The sequence below is a fragment of the Pseudochaenichthys georgianus genome, chromosome 17 (assembly GCF_902827115.2).
Source record: "Pseudochaenichthys georgianus chromosome 17, fPseGeo1.2, whole genome shotgun sequence".
Taxonomy (NCBI): Eukaryota; Metazoa; Chordata; class Actinopteri; order Perciformes; family Channichthyidae; genus Pseudochaenichthys; species Pseudochaenichthys georgianus.
In genome coordinates, this window is record NC_047519.1 from 1,905,653 (window position 1) to 1,925,929 (window position 20,277).

Genomic DNA, 20,277 nt, shown 5'->3' on the forward strand with positions numbered 1-20,277 from the left:
CTAATAGTTGCTCAATTTCAATACCATAAGTCAGAACAAGGTCGAGAGTGTGATTATAACAGTGGGTTGGTTTATTTACACTCTGACAGAAACCAACAGAATCTAATATAGAGTTAAATGCAACAGTAAGGCTATTTTTATCATCGTCAACATGAATATTAAAGTCACCTACGATAATTACTTTGTCTGTTTTAAGAACCAAAGTTGATAAAAACTCAGAGAATTCTGATAAGAATTCTGAATAAGGACCTGGTGCACGATACACTGTAACAAATAAGATTGGCTGCAAAGTTTTCCAGGTCGGATGCGTAAGACTAAAAACGAGGCTTTCAAAAGAGGTATAATTACATTTTGGTTTAATATTGATAAGTAAACTTGAGTCAAAGATTGCTGCAACTCCACCTCCTCGGCCCGTGCCTCGAGCAATATGAGTGTTGACATGGCTGGGTGGAGTGGCCTCATTTATGCTGACATATTCTTCATGTCTCAACCAAGTTTCAGTGAGACAGCATATATCAATATTATAATCTGATATTAAATCATTTACCAATATTGCTTTAGATGCTAGAGATCTTATGTTTAAGAGACCACATTTAATCTTCCTGTTTTGTTGCACTGTAGTAGTTGTTACATTTACTTTTATTAGGTTATTATGTATGACACCTCTATTAGGTTTTACCTTAAATTGTCCTTGGGCAGACACACACACCGCTAATATTGGGTATTTTATTGGGTTCGGGATTCCTATGGGTGACTGCCTAGGAGAGAGCGCAGAGAAGCGTGTAAGACTGCGACTCTGCCTCCTGGTCTCAACTCCAGTTTGTCATGGATTACGTCCACAAAGCCCTGAAATGTTTGCCGAAATGAGATCTGCACCTTTCAAAGTAGGGTGAATGCCGTCTCTCTTAATCAGACCAGGTTTTCCCCAGAAGGCTGTCCAATTATTTACGAAGCCCACATTGTTTGCTGGGCACCACCAAGACAACCAGCGCTGAAATGATGACATGCGGCTATACATGTCATCATTGATCAGATTGGGGAGGGGACCAGAGAAGATTACGGTGTCCGACATTGTTTTAGCATAACTACACACCGACTCCACATTAAGTTTTGTGCATTCTGATTGGCGTAAACGAACATCATTACCACCGACGTGAATAACAATCCTACTGTATTTACGTTTATCTTTAGCCAGCAGTTTAAGATGCGCCTCAACATCCATCACATCCATCCATCCATCCATCTTCTCCCGCTTATCCGTGGTCGGGTCGCGGGGGTAGCAGTTCCAGCAGAGAGCCCCAAACTTTCTTTTCCCTGGCGACATCAACCAGCTCTGACTGGGGGATCTCAAGGCGCTCCCAGGCCAGCGAAGAGATATAATCCCTCCACCTGGTCCTAGGTCTACCCCTTGGTCTCTTCCCAGCTGGACGTGCCTGGAACACCTCCCTAGGGAGGCGCCCAGGTGGCATCCTAACTAGGTGCCCGAACCACCTCAACTGGCTTCTTTCGACGCGAAGGAGGAGCGGCTCAACTCCGAGTCCCTCCCTGATGACCGAACTTCTCACCTTATCTCTAAGGGAGACACCAGCCACCCGGCGGAGGAAACCCATCTCGGCCGCTTGTATCCGCGATCTCGTTCTTTCGGTCATGACCCATCCTTCATGACCATAGGTGAGGGTAGGAACGAAAATGGCCCGGTAGACAGAGAGCTTTGCCTTCCGGCTCAGCTCCCTTTTCGTCACAACGGTGCGGTAAAGCGACTGCAATACCGCTCCCGCTGCTCCGATTCTCCGGCCCATCTCACGCTCCATTGATCCCTCACTCGAGAACAAGACCCCGAGATACTTGAACTCCTTCACTTGGGGTAAGGACTCATTCCCTACTTGGAGTGGACAGTCCATCGGTTTCCTGCTGAGAACCATGGCCTCAGATTTGGAGGTGCTGATCCTCATCCCAGCCGCTTCACACTCGGTTGCGAACCGATCCAGTGAGTGCTGAAGGTCGCAGACCGATGAAGCCATCAGAACCACATCATCTGCAAAAAGCAGTGGTGCAATCCTTAGTCCACCGAACTGCAGACCCCCCCCCCCACGACTACGCCTCGAAATCCGATCCATGTATATTACAAACAGGATTGGTGACAAAGCGCAGCCCTGGCGGAGGCCAACCCTCACCGGAAATGGGTCCGACTTACTGCCGAGGACCCGGACACAGCTCTCGCTTTGGGAGTACAGAGATTGGATGGCCCTGAGTAGAGACCCCCTCACCCCATACTCCCGCAGCACCTCCCACAGTAACTCCCTGGGAACCCGGTCATACGCCTTCTCCAAGTCTACAAAACACATGTAGACCGGATAAGCGTATCACATCGCTTACATTTATTCACATAGCCCTCATCAGTTGAATTAAGCTATACTTTTGTACACGTGTGAAATTACAATACCTAAAGCTTATCAAACATCTTAACTTCACATCAAGGTCCAAGAAAACGAAAATGTCTCACATATTATTATGGCCCACATAGTGAGTACATCACTGAAAATTCACATAAATGTCCTTAATCACCAGCTGACAAGCTATGGCAGTTATGGTCAAATAAGTGCATTCACTCTTTTTTACAGTCAGTGAGATAAATGGCGCTGCATGGAGTCCACCATAGGTGTATGCTAAAGTATACCCACTTAGGTTCACTCTAATAGTCATTTAAATGTTCAGTCAGTCTTGTTCTGTATTTAGATTTCATGACATTCATGTCAGAAAAAGCTGCTTCACAAAGGTCTGTAGAACAGAGCCAAATAAAGCAGACGTGTTCAGTGCTGCTTGGTGAATGTTCTTATAGTTTTCTGTGTCTACAAGGCTCCAGAAATGTTGAGAGTTTTGCTGAGACTTAAGCTGAACATGATTTTGGAGATGTATAACCTCCATCTCCACAGACACTGAACAGTTCAGCCTTCTTCTTCTTCTTCTTCTTCTTCTTCTTCTTCTTCTTCTTCTTCTTCTTCTTCTTCTTCTTCTTCTTCTTCTTCTTCTTCTTCTTCTTCTTCTTCTTCTTCTTCTTCTTCTTCTTGACATTAAATTATAAACCATAATACATCAATTGTATAGGTCTAACCTATCTGTGTGTGAAATTGCTCCATCCTCAAAAACAAAAAACTAATACTTCTGCAGTCCAGCTGCAGATTCTAGCAACGGTCATCTGTTAAAAAAGGGAGTATTTACAACAGCATTTAAAAACAAAAATAGTGCATGTGGGTGCACACTTATTCTCTGTCTTACTGTTACATAAATCCAATGAATGGATGAGATTAAGTTAGCTTCATCATATCGCAATCAGTGATTAAGTGAATAATAAAGTTTCTATCAGGTCACTATCAGCATGTCACTCATTATTTTCATGGAGGGGGCGGGGTTTGGAGGAACGGAGAGGAGACAGTGATCGCGGAAGCTTTCCTCCTGCCTTCACGAACTTTACACACATATTTATTAACTGCAAATAGCAAGAGGACATTCATACTCTGCAATCCAAGACTTGATTAAATCCATCAAAAACCTGACATGACGATAACGAGTGTTTTTCAAAAAACACAAATCCCTCCCTGTGTGTCTCTGAGCCGCAGCGACAGGGCCTGATTCAGAGCGGGTCATTCTGCTGTTGGTTCTGGACCAACCTGATCTCACCAGAATGCGTGACTCCACCACGACTCCTTAACACCACAATGCGTGGTGGAGTCACGAACTTTGTTACATTTGCGTGTCGGCACCACGCAAACAACCCCAATGTAAAGTGAATGAGGCTCCTTTGTCGTGGTGCACACACGCATTTCTACAACGTCCCGCAGTGAGCTTTTATTCTATAAAACGTTTTTAAAATCTACTTTATAGCGTGTAGTAACTCACGGGAGGCTTCCCGTGAGTTACTACACGCTCCGAAAAAATATTTGTTTCTCCGAATCGAAGGGGGAAAATACAAAAGCATTGCACACAATTCAAACCAATCAATGTTGTGTAATTAACAAGGACAATTTGGTGTTTTTTAGTCGATGAGTAGTGCAGATATCACTGAGATCAATCCACAGTAAGGAGAATAGGCTACTTACTTCCGGGTGTAAAATTCTCCGTTATCCAATGGGAATGGACGCTCGTAATACAATACAGAGGACATGATCATTATCTTTTAAATAACTAAAGGGAACAATCTATTTGACACAGCTGAAGCTCTGGCCTTCCTTAAAAATGAACTAATTTAATACAAATCACAGTTGCATTACACACAATGCAGTGTTTTTTGAGAACACAAATTCGTAACTAATGTAATTTTTACATTCTGACGAAAAATAAAAATTATTATGAATACAAATAAAATAAAAGAAGCCTCCCGTGAGTTACTACAAGCTATAAAGTCGATTTTAAAAACGTTTTATAGAATAAAAGCTCACTGCAGGATGTTGTAGAAATGCGTGTGTGCACCACGACAAAGGAGCCTCATTCACTTTACATTGGGGTTGTTTGCGTGGTGCCGACACGCAAATGTAACAAAGTTCGTGACTCCACCACGCATTGTGGTGTTAAGGAGTCGTGGTGGAGTCACGCATTCTGGTGAGATCAGGTTGTTCTGGACCAACCTGATCTCACCAGAATGCGTGACTCCACCACGACTCCTTAAAGGGGAAAGGAAACACCAATTACAGTTATAATATTCCGGTAGTTTATTCATTTTACAATGGATATTGATCGTAATATTTATTGTATATGATATTACTCGCCAAAAGAAAATTAATTATCCGCCGGCCGGGTGGGGAATTCCGGGACCAGGCCGCCGCCATTAGGGGAGTCCCAAATGGTGACGTCACTGGCTGTGTTTTCGCTCCACCAGAAGTCAACACAACGTAGCAGATATGGCAGCGATGGAGGAATTTTGCAATGAGATCGACGTTTTGAACGATGAATTTGACTATTCGTCGGGAGATGACATTGATGTGGAAGCATCTACAGTTACCAGGCATCCCATGGCCTATGCTTATGAACCGATTCGGTCGAATAGAGTGGCATACGATCCGGAATAAAAAAATTTAAAAAACACAATGCTAACAGTGAGCCTCTGAATTAGCCCCGAGCGAAAATGCTAACCTATTACTGCACCGAAAATCACTCCTAGCTCCCTTATTACTTATCCTAGCCGCACATCCAACACATCGTTTATGATCGCAAGGAGACACAGAATCTAACGGTGCCCACCTCAACACTGAAAGATACAAACTCGCGAGGTTATCCACAAAAACGTACATCAAAACAAGTGGCGCTAGGTACTAACATACGCCAGGCTAACGGCTTACCTTCCTCATTGTCTGGTCTAAACTGGTCTTCAATGACATTACAACGATACAAACGATGATGTAGTTAATCCATAGGTTAATATCCAATGGGGCTGTGTCCCCTTTGAAATGTTCTGATAATCTATAAGCAATACAACTGCAATTCCGTTATCTGCTGTCCGCTCCGTGCTCCGTGCGCTCTGGGTCCTGCAATACCATCCATTGATAGCAATACTAGCCTTTTTAGGGCTGTTTTCGACAGATGAGCGTGTGTATGCCAGTTTAATTAGTTGAGCTATAGAACACCCCCAATTCTCTATTGTGCGTCATAATAATAGCTACCATTTAGTTTGGACGCGATTGCGTTAATTAATAAGGTCACACTGTGTCAGTAAATACATGTGTGAGCTAGTAATCTGGTAGTGCTGCAATATTTACCTCTCTCTCGGCAGCTGAAGCAACTCGTTTGGTGGCTCAAACTTCACGTTTGTTGACACTGTCATTGTCTTGCGCGGCCGACGTGCTGGGACGGTCGGTGTTCCCGACTGCATACGTTGAGAAATCGAATATTGTGGGAACAGATCCTGGCTTCAAATCCAATGTTTTGTATTGAACCAGGCATCCAGACTGGACTTTGAGCAGCTTCTCATCCTTTAGTGGCAGCCTATGAAAATGTACTTCTTCCTTCTTTGTATAAAATCCATTTGTGCAGCCTGGGGCAATACAATAAACTCCTGACGACGACCGTTTTCTTGTAATGTAAACTACTGGTGCATTGCACGCCATGTTGTTTGTTATTGAGCTTTGGCCCAGGAAGCCAGTCAGTGACGTCACTGGAAAAGTCCCGGAGCAATGGAAGCGCCCATGGTCATTAGGCACGTATTTCAAAAAGTAAATTCGCGTATCTCGATCGTTTACATTGGAAATAGACTAGATAAATACATTTCCTAATGGTAATATTGTCGCATGGAAAGCAGTTTGAAAAGTGTTTCCATTTCCCTTTAACACCACAATGCGTGGTGGAGTCACGAACTTTGTTACATTTGCGTGTCGGCACCACGCAAACAACCCCAATGTAAAGTGAATGAGGCTCCTTTGTCGTGGTGCACACACGCATTTCTACAACGTTCATTGTGTGTAATGCAACTGTTAATTTTATTAAATTAGTTTGTTTTTAAGGAAGGCCAGAGCTTCAGCTGTGTCAAATAGATTGTTCCCTTCAGTTAACGTTATTTAAAAGATAATGATCATGTCCCCTGTATTGTATTACGAGCGTCCATTCCCATTGGATAACGGAGAATTTTACACCCGGAAGTAAATAGCCTATTCTCCTTACTGTCGATTGATTTTACAATGATATCTGCACTACTCATCGACTAAAAAACACCAAATTGTCCTTGTTAATTACACAACATTGATTGGTTTGAATTGTGTGCAATGCTTTTGTATTTTCCCCCTTCGATTCGGAGAAACAAATATTTTTTCGGAGTTTTTGGACGGCAGAAGACACTACACTACCCAGAATCCTCAGCTATCGTTTGGGACTACACCATGAACCCCGTGATTCTTTGATTGGTTGACCTCCAACTGCATTCCATATGAAAAAAAATGTTTCGTAAAAGATAACTCATACTTTATTCAGCAGTGCTTGCTTTACTCTTTCATAGTCATCACATGAATGCATTGTAATAAATGGTTTGGCTGCATTAAATATTACACATCTGTCTTAGTTCTTTATTTATCTACAGAGATCGGGCATCAGAATACACCGGAAACTATTCTTTTACCGTTCTGTTTTAATTTCACAATAAAGTTAGTAGTAATATTTTGTTTTGATATTATTGTTTTTTATTAACTACTAGTCGACTGGGTCATGTTAAGACCATCTTTTTTTGGTTGCTATGGGTTTTTTCCATCGCTTTTGTGTTACAAATATCAAAACAATAACAAAATAATATTCGTCGTAAACTAAACTGGAAACAGCAGTATATTTTATTTTGTTAACACTGTAAACTTGACAGCCTTTTAACCTATGCTTTTAACCCAAACCACCTACTGGTTAAAGCACGTTATTACACGTTTAGAGTAATTGCAATGCAGGAAGATTGTGTTGCTTTTTAATGACTGTTTAAAATGCCTTTTTCTTAATGTCTTTCATTTTTGTAACGCACTTTTGAATGTGTTATATTTTATGAAAACATTCAAATATTAAGAGTACATACAAAATAGTGGGAAAGTAGAAGGTCAATTATATAAATATAGAATAGAAAATATCAAGAAGATACTCAAATGATATCTAGAGTAAAACAGTTTAGTGCCTGATAGGAGGATGTGCTAACTAATAAGGCTTTATTTAAAGAAACGTGCAGAATACGACAGTGTAATGGTGGAAGTATACACACATTGATAGATGTCTTGTAATGCACTGTTGATGAACCTGTGACCCAAGTTGTTCATTCATTGCATAACTACACTGTTGTGTATATGATATGTCAATAAACCTTAGAAACTCTTGAAATCTTGAAAGGGATGTGCAAAATAGCAATTATATACAGTCTTTAATGAACTATTAGAGAATAACGAGTAATGAATATGCTTTAAACGGATCTGCAGATAAATATTTAGTCTTCTCAAGCAACCAACTATCAAATATCTCTCCTGATTGTTGGCACTTGACAATCACCTTCACTGAATTTCATTCAGGTGTAACTAAAGTCTGATTTAAGGGTTGTTTATATTTCACATCATTAATCCAAATCTGTAAAGTAACTAAAATAAATGTAGTGGATTACAAATACCAGGTTAACCTTAAAGAAAGCCCTCAGGATTATAAAAGACCACCATCACCCCAGCCACAAACGGTTCTGTCTGCTGCAGTCTGGCAGGCGGTACCGCAGCATCCGGACTAAAACCACCAGACACAGAGACAGCTTCATCCCACAGGCCAGAAGACTATTAAACACCTGAATTTAGAAATAACATTCATCTGGCTGCTACTTAGAAATTATTTATCTAATATATCATATTCCAATCACTTGTAGACTCTTATTGCACTATTTCACTATTTTTTCTGTGCATCTGTTTTATTGCGTAGCACTGTTGGAGGAGCCTGTGACCTAAGGGGGGGAGGGGGGTAGGACACGTTCGATTCCTGTTTTGAATAGTGTGCCGTCGATGGGTTTCATTCCATTTCAAAGTCCTTTTGGACGCTCTGTGTGTAAACGTCGCGCATCCAATCACAGAGGTTGAGGACTGATCACGGGGTTTGTCAAGCTAAGCACATGGTGTAGTCCCAAACGATAGCTGAGGATTCTGGGTAGTGTAGTGTCTTCCGCCGTCCAAAAACTCCGAAAATATATTTGTTTCTCCGAATCGAAGGGGGAAAATACAAAAGCATTGCACACAATTCAAACCAATCAATGTTGTGTAATTAACAAGGACAATTTGGTGTTTTTTAGTCGATGAGTAGTGCAGATATCACTGTAAAATCAATCGACAGTAAGGAGAATACTTACTTCCGGGTGTAAAATTCTCCGTTATCCAATGGGAATGGACGCTCGTAATACAATACAGGGGACATGATCATTATCTTTTAAATAACGTTAACTGAAGGGAACAATCTATTTGACACAGCTGAAGCTCTGGCCTTCCTTAAAAACTAACTAATTTAATAAAAATCACAGTTGCATTACACACAATGCACGTTGTAGAAATGCGTGTGTGCACCACGACAAAGGAGCCTCATTCACTTTACATTGGGGTTGTTTGCGTGGTGCCGACACGCAAATGTAACAAAGTTCGTGACTCCACCACGCATTGTGGTGTTAAGGAGTCGTGGTGGAGTCACGCATTCTGGTGAGATCAGGTTGTTCTGGACTGGTGTTGCTGGATAAAGCAGACTGCTCCGTGTGTGGTGTCGCTGTGCCGCTGTCACGTCTGTTCCTTGATCTCTGCGTCACCGACCAATTTGATATTCGTGTAATTCTAAAATCAAAAAACGTTATTGTCCAGCCGCGGCCGAAAAATCAAGAAGCAACCTTACAACGCTATAATCGATAATCGAGCGGCGAGCTACTGAAAAGCTGCCCGCGAGCTACCGGTAGCTCGCGATCGACGTGTTGGAGACCCCTGCAGTATCAGTACTGATTAGTTGTTTGTTATATGATCACTTTAAACAGGCTATTGCAATGCAATATGAGGAAAAACATCACACTTTAGCTAAATGCAAACAACTTATAAGCAAAACACTTCAGAATCAGAAATCAGTATCACAAATACTTTATTAATCCCCCGCAGGGAAACTGTTAAAAGTACTTAAAAGCGGGTAATGATTAACGTTACCGACCTTTTTTATGTCATGTCAAGAGTTGGATGTCAACGCCACTCAACTCAAACAAGTGTGACAAGCAATTCACTCATCTTTTCAAATATTCAGTTACAAAGCTAGTAGCAAGCTAAGTTAGCATCACATAGCTGATGCTGAGCTAAACATGTTCGCTAACCGTCCAATGCGTTAATGTGACTGACCTCTCCGGGTGACTTTTCAAGTGCTGTTGTTGCGCCAGCATCCTTGATTTTGATATTGCAGACTTTGCAGTGTGCGCTCCTTTTGTTGGTGCCGCCGGCGTTTTGTTCGAAGTTTTTGTAGTTGAACCTAATTACAAGCGGTACCGCCGCAGGTGTGCCGCCGGTCGCCATTGTGTTACTACGAGGTAGTAACAACAGAGGCGCGCACGTCTGCGTAATGAGCCCGGCTAAAGTAACTGGATGGCCTACCTGCCTGTCAGCCTTCCATCTGGGCACAAATTTATCTCGTGCCCTCATTGGTCATGTGCGCGTTCGTGTGTGTTGGAGGAGGCGGGCTCTATAAGGAAGTAGCAGCCTCTAGCAGATTATCTCCGGTTGTGTATTTTCAAATTCTAGCGATCTCGAGCCGGTTTCTCTCAAATGTACCTACCCCACCTTTAATACGCCAACAATAGAAACCACAATGATTGTTCACGAGTCCCAACACACGAGTCCAAGTCGGGTCTGAAGTCTTTTGGTCACGAGTCCAAGTCAAGTCTGAAGTCTCTGTGTGTGCGACTTAAGTGCGACTCGAGTCCGAGTCACAGACTCGAGTCCCCATCTCTGGTGTGTGTGTGTGTGTGTGTGTGTGTGTGTGTGTGTGTGTGTGTGTGTGTGTGTGTGTGTGTGTGTGTGTGTGTGTGTGTGTGTGTGTGTGTGTGTGTGTGTGTAGAGGTGTGTGTGGTTAAAACACTTTCATGAAGTGAAGGAGGTTTCCTTCTGTGGGCAGCAGTGAGTGTCACGGACATGAATTCATAGATCAAGGCAGACTGGTGCACACACTCTCCTGTCTTGCCAACACTGGCAGGACAGTAGGCGACACGCCCGTTCTAAGCCGTGTCCCTCACTCCTCACATCCCAAGCTGCATCCTCAAAAACTGTATTATGTTGTTACATCGTTTCAGATGTTATGTTTCAGTTGTGCTCTGTCTATGTTAAAAAGCCTCAGTCACCTTAATTCATGTAATAAAAACATCTCAGGTCAGTATCACTCATGTTCAGCTATGTTACTATGTATAATGGTATTGTTGTTACATCAGAAGATGTACTTTGGAATGATTTCTTAACTTACTAGGCTATTTTTTACAATGTGTGTCGGAAGGATTTATTAAATTACTATGAATATTGTCATGGTTGAAGGCTTTTAGAGAAGGGTGAATTATAAGCCTGAATTATATAACATTTTATACCTCAAAACATAAAAGCCACAATAAATAAATCACAATTATTCTAGTTCTTTTTACCTCCCGTATTGCTTTCAACCATAGAGGCTTTCAACCCACCAGCTTTTATGGTGTTGTTACGTCACAAACTGTAAGCTTGTCACTACAGTTAATTTAGCTGTTGGAGAAGAAAGATCAGGGGGGGAGGGGGGAGAGAGCTGTGTAAATAGACAGCTGAGAGCTGCCGTTTCAGACATTCGGCGAACATAAACATAAATGATCGTGGTGAAGATGATGATTAAATTAGGATTACAAATCGAGAGCCGGGCTGCATTTCCTCCAGTTCGTTTAACAAAAACATTATTTTGTTAAATAACAACATGGTGATGTTTTGTAAATGATTACATGTCTCTTATTTAGCACAGAGTATGATATCCGTGACATATGGATCTTAACAAAGTTCCGCTGTACATCCAGCGCACTGTATCTGACTTTATTTCACATGAACTCCAGTGTGGAACCCCACTGCACCCCCTGGTGGATCAATGATCCATTGCAGGTGGCGTCATTTTAATTATATTTATTTATCACGGGAGAGGTCTCAAGTCAAGCTGGAGGTTTTCCCTTGAGCGAGGGCAGATCACGTACCAATCACGGCCCTCGAGTTTCAAAATGCGAATGCGAGGGCATTTCTGAAATGAAGCGCTACATCTGTATCATCAGTTAGCTGAGTTTCTTCCCGTTACATGGATAGGAAACATTCATAGTTTATTAAATATTAAGAAGCCCTCAGACGCTGTTTCCTGCAGATGATGCGTTTTTCCGGCGGGGGGATGGGGTTCAACAGGTTAAGTCCAAAGACTTGAGACTTACTTGTGACTTGAGTCCAAAGACTTGAGACGTATGGCGTATTTCCACTACAGCGCGGAGCTCGCTTTAAGCGTTTTTGGTTGCGTTTCCACTTGGCGTAGTTCCGGCTAGCGGGTACTATTTCACAGTTTTTCTGGCCCAAGAAAATGGAGGTTCTTTCCGGGCCAACAAGCAGGCTGAGTCGGGCTGAGTATGCTAAACTAGAGAGAGAATCGCTGGCAAGGGGGCTACAACTACAACAAAATGAACATATTTGACCGTGATTTAATTGTAATACACGTTTCAAAATGATGCCGAAGTAACAACATACTGATACCGGTTAGTAAAAACCACAAATTAATGCTTTGACAAGTCTGCAGACAGACGGCAGGCGAAAAACCTTTTAAAATGCGTGTTTTCTGAATGGAGATCGGCTAAGCTAACACAGTGTATGCTCCGACCGTCCACACTCACAACAACGGCCTATACAGACATAAATAAACCAGCGACTGTATTCGCCATGACACAGACAGTCTGTGGTTTGTACTTGTTTAACTTTTGTCTAGTTTCTTAACAGATATGAGGAGCTGTGAGCTCTGAGTGCTAACAGCTAACGGCTGATGTTGGTTTTCTGTGGTTCGCATTGAAGATGACATCACGGCTCCGCCTACACTGCGTTACTATAGTTACTGCCCCAGCTACTAACCTGTAATGGAAACGCAGCATAAAGTGAGCCCGTCCTAACCAGGTCTAACGAGGCCTAGCCGTACAAAGAGAGGCCGAGCGAGGCCCTGTAGTGGAAATGCGCCATTACTTGTGATTTAAGTCCAAAGACTTGAGACTTACTTGTGACTTGAGTCCAAAGACTTACTTGTGACTTGCAAAACAATTACTTGGTCCCACCATCTGATAGAGAGTATTCTGACTGGCTGCATCACAGCCTGGTACGGCAGCTGCACCGCCCACAATCGTAAGGCTTCACTGAGGGTGGTGAAAACTGCACAGCACATCACCAGGACGGAGCTGCCAACCATGGAGGACCTCTATTCCCAGCGCCAACATCTCCATACTGATAATGTTTTATTTCCTGAAGTATACAGTAGGATTTTCAGTCGAAAGGTAGGGGATCGGCATCTTCCAGAAGCTGAACACCTGGATCCAGATGTGTTTGGTCAAAAACACTAACAACAGCCAGTGTGTGATTTTGACTCATATTTTACTGGTTTTCCCAATAGGAAGCATCACATTTTTCAAGACAATGAGAAAAGCACAAATAATGAGAAATCAGCTATGAAAGAAGTACAGTTTAGCAAAGTGATTTGCATATAACATGAGGCAAAAGCAATGACATGCCACAGTGGCTTATCAAACAGAAATGTGTGTAATTCAGTGTCAAACAGCATGCCATTACACTGCAGTGCAGTTAAAGGAATACAAATGCAATACAATCAATTGTCAGGATGTATGCCATAGTTTTGTATGTGGGCAACATACATTATTTTCCAAAGAACCTCCCTACTTCTCAAAGAACAAAGACATCGCCTTTAAAGGACAGATTTGAGAAGAACTGTGAACTTAAGTCCTTTCAGGCCACCTGAAGAGTTTGTGTTGCTAAACACCCTCAGACACACATACTATGACCACTAATTAACGAAGACTAAATAAATCAATATCAATAACACTGCTAAATTCTTCCAAAATACTAAGTTGAAAATGCAAAAGTCCTGTCCTCATAGTGTCAGGTTCCACCTCTGTCTGATCGGTAACAGCATAGAATGAATCAAGTGATTCCTCCTGCTTCATGTCTATACACTAAATCCCTCCTCATCTGTCTCTGCACTGAGTTAAACTCTTAGTCAGATACCACTACCAAGTTGTTAAGTTCCTTAAATAAAAGTCTTACAGCACATGGTCTAAAGCTTTTTAGCATTATCACGTACTGGTCTTGCTAATACAAAGTAAAAACCATTAGTGGAGCTCAGTGGACAGGACTCAGTTCAAGGTCAACCCCTCAACTAATTTGGCAGCAGTAACAGTAAAATAACATATGCAATCATAAGAGAATCAATAAATATCAAAATAAATAGAAATGTGACATTTCCCATTTCCTTTCCGTTCTTAGTCCAAAGTCATGGCTACATCTCCTGTACAGACAGGCTGGCAAGTGCGAACCCCCCCCCCACACACACACACAAACAAACGCTTCAGTCAGAAATCCACTTAACTGAAATAAATGTAAAATTAAAAGATTAAGACAATGAGATTGGGATGAATGATCATTACAATAAATGTCATTATTTTCTTATATACCCGCACGTCGTGCAATTCATAGAAGATCTTAATCTGGAAAAAATAAATACACTAAAACAAAGTAAAACTAATTATGAAAAAATATATTGCTTGTATAAAAAAAATGAAATAAGATAAATTATTTAACAAAATGAAATAAACAGTGATACAAATAAACACTCAAATAAAAGCTAATGAGAACAGTCCCTCTCATCTTCACCACCTGAGGCTGTGGTCCTGTCACACTTAGCAGGCAGCCCTGTGCTTTAATACCCATGCTGTGATGCCATGGTGTCCATTGTCCATCATTCTTTAAATAAACCACTCGGCACATCCTGTAGGGTCCACAGGTGGGGCCCTCACTACTACTACCTATGCTTAAAAAACTACATACATCCTAATGTCATATGTCCATGGTGAGGGCGGCTCAGATGAACCACTCCTTCTTGCTCTCGTCGATGGTTTCAGTGAAGGCCGGGTCGTTGACGATGATCGCTGCGTCAGCACAGTCTGCTGACTCCGCCCCCTTGGCCTCGTTGGTGTGGTAGGAACCTTTGTGGCGGAACATGTGACGGATCACAAACACCATGATGCAGAGCACAGTGAAGATCACGATGGAGATGATGCCTAGAGTCAAAACAGAAAGGGGCACTATTACTAACATGTACTAACAACTGACACATATGACATGTGGGGTTCCTCAAGGCTCAATCTTGGGGCCTCTTTCTTTAACATCTACATGCTACCACTGGCTCAGATAATAACAAATAAAATACAAAAAAATCATAAAATAAGTTACCAAAGCTATGCAGATGACACACACATTTACATAACCATTTCACAGGCAGAGGAGGTGGAGTTGCAGCCATCTTTGACTCAAGTTTACTTATCAATACTAAAACTAAATTAAATGATGCCTCCTTTGAAAGCCTTGTTTTTCCGACCTGGAAAACATTGCAATACATCTTATTTGTTACAGTGTACCGTGCCCCAGGTCCTTATTCAGAATTCTTTGAGTTTTTATCAACTTTGGTACTTAAAACAGATAAAGTCCTTATTGTGGGTGACTTTAATATTCATGTTGACGACAATAAAAATAGTCTTTCTGTTGCATTTAACTCTGTATTAGATTCTATTGGTTTCAGTAAAAGTGTAAATAACCCAACCCACTGTTATACGCGTTTTGAGCACCAGGGAAAGCGCTATATAAATGTAATGCATTATTATTATTATAATCACACTCTCGGCCTTGTTCTGACTTATGGTATTGAAATTGAGCAACTATTAGTCGAACCGCATAACCCTGCTTTATCCGACCATTTTTTTGTAACTTTTGAATTGTTGTTACTAGACTACAAACCATTAGTCAAAAGTCCCTGCAGTACAAAATATATCCGTTAGTGCTATAGCCACATTTAAGGAAGAGATTACATCAACACTTAACTCGATAGCATGTCTGCATGTAAAGGAGGAATCTTATACAACATTTTCACCATCCAAATTTGATCATGTAGTTGATAGAGCTACAGGTGCGCTGCACTCTGTTGCTCCTTTGAAAAAGAAGAAAGTAAAACAACATAGACAAGCTCCATGGCATAATGCCGAAACCCGCAAAATAAAGCAAAAGTCGAGACAACTTGAAAGGATATGGCGTTCCACTAAGCTTGAAGAATCTCATTTAATTTGGCATATTACTCTCAATCAAATAAAAAATTGCCTCAAGGACTTATAAACTTGGATTTTTAAACACAGACAAAACTGTTATTGTACTTGACCACCAAGAATCTAGGAAACAAACTATCTAAAGATATACTCACTCTGGATGGCATTAACCTTGGCCTCCAGTGAGACTGTAAGGAACCTTGGTGTTATCTTTGATCAGGATTTATCCTTTAACGCCCACATAAAACTAATCTCACGGACCGCCTTCTTTCATCTACGTAACATTGCAAAAATCAGGCATATCTTGCCTCAAAACGATGCAGAGAAACTAGTCCATGCATTTGTTACTTCTAGGCTGGATTATTGTAACTCTTTATTATCAGGGAGTACCAAGAAGTCAGTCAAGTCGCTTCAGCTGATTCAAAATGCTGCAGCGTTTGACAAGAACAAGGTAAAAGGGACTACATTACTACAGTCTTGGCTTACACTGGCTCCCTTTTTACAGTAATGTACCCCCTTTGAAACATTTTCTCAGCCAAGTATCCCCTGACCGACCCTGAACATTTTTGATAGAAAAAGCCTATATAAATAATTACAATATAGTGATGTTCCATCAGTGTGTAATTTATGAACTCCTTCATGCATGAATTACAACAAACAAAGAACATAACGAATTAAAACAGATATTTAAGTAATAATTATATGTTTAACGAACCAATGAACAAAATGTTATATTATGCAACAACTATAAAATACAATACACAAATATTATAATAAAATGTGGTGCCTGATGTGCTACCATCCAAAACCCCATGCATAAACAAGAAAACAGCATTAAATAAGCAGTCACAATGCATGAAAGGGTTCAAAACAAAACATTGTAATACAAATGTGCAATTACAAAAAAACTACATAATAACACTGCAATGACACCATTAATGAGTTTTAGGTGCATTAAACTGCATTTGAAAATGGAACATACAATTTAGTGTCAAAACATTGGCAAAAAAAACAAACAATTGTCATAATAAATAAACTATAAATTGCAATAACACTAACACGTAATAATAAGAGCACTTTAGCACTCAATTTAGTGTGAAACGTGTGCTTGTCCTTCACTGAGGATCTTGGTCATCCTTGGTGGCAGAGAGGACACAGCAGTGATCAGACTCTTTTCCAGGCCCAGTCTGTTTCTATGCTTTGTTTTGATCAGAGTCATTGCAGAGAAGGAGGCCTCACACAAATATGTTGATCCAAAGGGCAGTAGCTGCTCCAAAGCTGTTTTTCCCAGCTCAGGATGCTCCTTTTTCACACACACCCAAAACTGCGTGAGAGTGGAGTTTTCAAATGTCATCTTTAGGCTGCGGTCAGATGACACATCCAAGAGTTTTTCCTGGTGACAGAGAGGAAGCTTTTCTCTGTTTGCTTCTGACAGAAGAAATGGGTTTCTTACTGTTATGCTTTGTTCGTTATTCTCGCGTCCAGGGACCTCATTTATAATGCCGTGCGTAGGATTCACGTGGGAAGGTTGCTTACGTAGTAGAAATCCAAAAAATAGGTACAGAAATGTTCCGACATTTTCCGATTCACCAAACATTGCGTACCGGCGAGGAAAGTGCGTACAGCACTTCCTACGCCGGTTTCCCTTTAGAAATCACAACCGACTCGAAATGCAGTGCAGCTTTTGCGTATGAAGGGCCGTGTAGGCCAATATTCAAACTCACCTCACACACACACTACTGAAAACATTTGGCCTTGCACACACACTACTGAAATCCTCTCACATTCACTACTGAACACCTCACACACACACTACTGAAAATTAAGCCTCACACACACACTACTGAAATCCTCTCACATTCACTACTGAACACCTCACACACACACTACTGAAAACATCTGGCCTTGCACACACACTACTGAAATCCTCTCACATTCACTACTGAACACCTCACACACACACTACTGAAAACATCTGGCCTTGCACACACACTACTGAAATCCTCTCACATTCACTACTGAACACCTCACACACACACACTACTGAAAATTAAGCCTCACACACACACTACTGAAATCCTCTCACATTCACTACTGAACACCTCACACACACAATACTGAAAATTAACCTCACACACACACTCCTGAAAAACATTTTACTGAAAGGTTCTCAGTAGGGAATGTGCATGTGTTTCACCTATGTGTGTGAGGGGATTCTTGCTGTAACGGATGTCATTCTAATGTAACGGAAGTCAGTGGTCTCTTTGCTAGCCCCGTTAGCTTCATTAGCTCCAGGCTGCTACTCCGAAGTGTTTGTTGTGTTGATGCCTGGTGGAGTATTCTTCATTGAAATATCGCACTTATCGTATGGCTCTGCGGTTCAAACAGACCGTCCATAAATGCAGTTTATTCGGTAAGTGAAATTCAAGCACTTTATTCCTTACTTGTCTTTTTATTCAGCTAACAAGCGAGACGAAGCTACATCTGTGCTAACGATGCTATCCGTAGCATACAAGTTAAAACATAATGGAGAAGTGTAAAACATTAAGAAGGATTATACTGTAAAACATAAGGCTTCTCTGTGAGGTTGGTAAAATAAGGTCATGCTTGTACATTAGTAAGTTTGCTAGTTAGGTAACTGTATACATTGTTATTGTTAATTTAAAATAGCTATGCTCGACGATGCAGACAGCTAGCGTCACATTAGTGTTGAAGAGCAGAGTACTGTATGAGATTAACCTCACTATAAGATCTGTGTATCTGAAAAATATGAATCTCACATTTCCAGTTGGTTCCAGAAATAACGTTAACGTAGATATTGCAATATGGTTTGAAACTAGCTGGAAATAAGGTCTGTGGTTGAGACGCATTTAAGAGACGGGTCACGTTTTGTTCAGCCGGATAATATCCACATGTCTACCCTACTTTTATAATTTTCAAATCATAAATCTAGTTGCCAGAAGCAAAATGCTAACGGTATGCTTAAAGGAACTGCAGCTGCTTCAACGTCACGCCGATTTAAGATCCATATTCAAACATACAGATTATAAATGGTACAAGTTGAAGCGTTTGTTTGAACAGTTTGCAGGAACTTGCTTTCAAGCAGAACTTGAAAATGTACATAAATAGCTGTTAATAATGCTAACTAGCTGTGTAGATCTGCTGCACTATTTGCTACAGCCCGGCTGTCCGCAGCCGACTTTATAACAGTATTAAGTGAAAACCATTCAAAAATATTTTATAGAATAAATCCGTTATCCAAATCCCATAAAAACACAAGACAACCAGCAATTAGACAATACCCTGTGTCGTATTTTTGTCGGATGAATGCAAGCTGATATTGTCACTTTTTAAAAAACCTAAATAAGGGTTGTTCCCTTTGTTAGGATAATACTACAGAAAATGGGCTCCGCGGAAGGTGACACCCTTGCAAACCAAAAAAGAGAAATACAAGTATTTGTATTCCCCCCGGTCTGCACGTTTTACGTTGCTTAAGGTAAGTGAACATGAAACTATTCAGCATAACTTTCAATAATAATCTACGGTATTTATTGAGTTTTGGGATATTACTTGCATACAAATCTTTACATGCCTTAAGGTTTCTAAAACATACAATATGTGGTAAATTCAACAGTGGACCCAGCAAAGATTCACATTTTTGCACGATTTGTTATTGATTTGTTGCTGTTACTTAATTATACTTTTAATAAATTCAAGTCAAGCTTAGTTACATGTGATGGTAGCTATATGCTCTTACCTGTGTGCCTCCTCCGCAACCAGATTGTATTCAAACTCTTAAGTACCAGTTCTATCTACTTTAAACAATTAAAAAGACACAATCAACTACATTTATTGATATACCAATCTTTATTTTTGGGGCCCCTTCTTCTTTTAAATTAAACTTTCAGACATGAGATATTGAAATACAGTAATAGTTTTGTCTATTTAAAAAAGAATGAGCCATTCCTTACAGTTAACTTCATATTTCTTATTGTCTAAAGCATTTATGACACACATTTCCCCCTCATATTCACAGTGTGGATCAATTGAGACAGCGTGCAGAGACTTTGGGAGAAACCTCAGCGTGACGGATGTCCTGTCTGTGGGTTTGGCTGGAGAAGGTGGAGAGGTCTTTCTCTGGGATGAGGACGTGGCCTGATGGAGGAGGACCAGGCCTGATGAAGAAACCCCCTAACTGCATCTGTGAGCCCATACTGGGCTCAGCTGCCACAAACAAATGATGGTCCTGTTTGACTTTGTGTTCACAATAAAAGTGTAGTTTCTTAGTGAATGTCCTGTATTGGTCTTTAATCTGAAATCAGCTTTTCATTTTCTTCTTGCCCCTCTGAGAAAACGGTGAGGCAGTTGTGTCCTTCAGGTATGTCCTTTCCTAACAGAAATGACAAGAAACATATGACATTATTGCAGAGCAAGTG

At 41.0% G+C, this 20,277-nt stretch overlaps 1 protein-coding gene and 1 long non-coding RNA gene across 3 annotated transcripts in view; one reads left to right on the plus strand and one right to left on the minus strand.

Moving 5' to 3' along the window:
* Nucleotides 1–13,099: 13,099 nt before the first annotated feature.
* LOC117462477 (contactin-associated protein-like 2) overlaps nt 13,100–20,277 on the minus strand; it is a 58,951-nt gene continuing 51,773 nt past the window's right edge. Inside the window, exon 25 of one of the 2 annotated variants that reach the window (XM_034104717.2) lies at nt 13,100–14,806. In XM_034104717.2, the coding sequence (XP_033960608.1) occupies nt 14,607–14,806 (200 nt within the window). In that variant the 3' untranslated portion in view covers nt 13,100–14,606. Of the gene's footprint in view, nt 14,807–19,634; nt 20,232–20,277 lie in introns of those variants that run through there. The other variant, XM_071206224.1, reaches the window with a different exon arrangement.
* On the plus strand, nt 19,233–20,132 carry LOC139435545 (uncharacterized). Its single transcript, XR_011644792.1, has 2 exons — nt 19,233–19,337; nt 19,878–20,132. It is a non-coding gene; the product is annotated as an uncharacterized lncRNA (long non-coding RNA).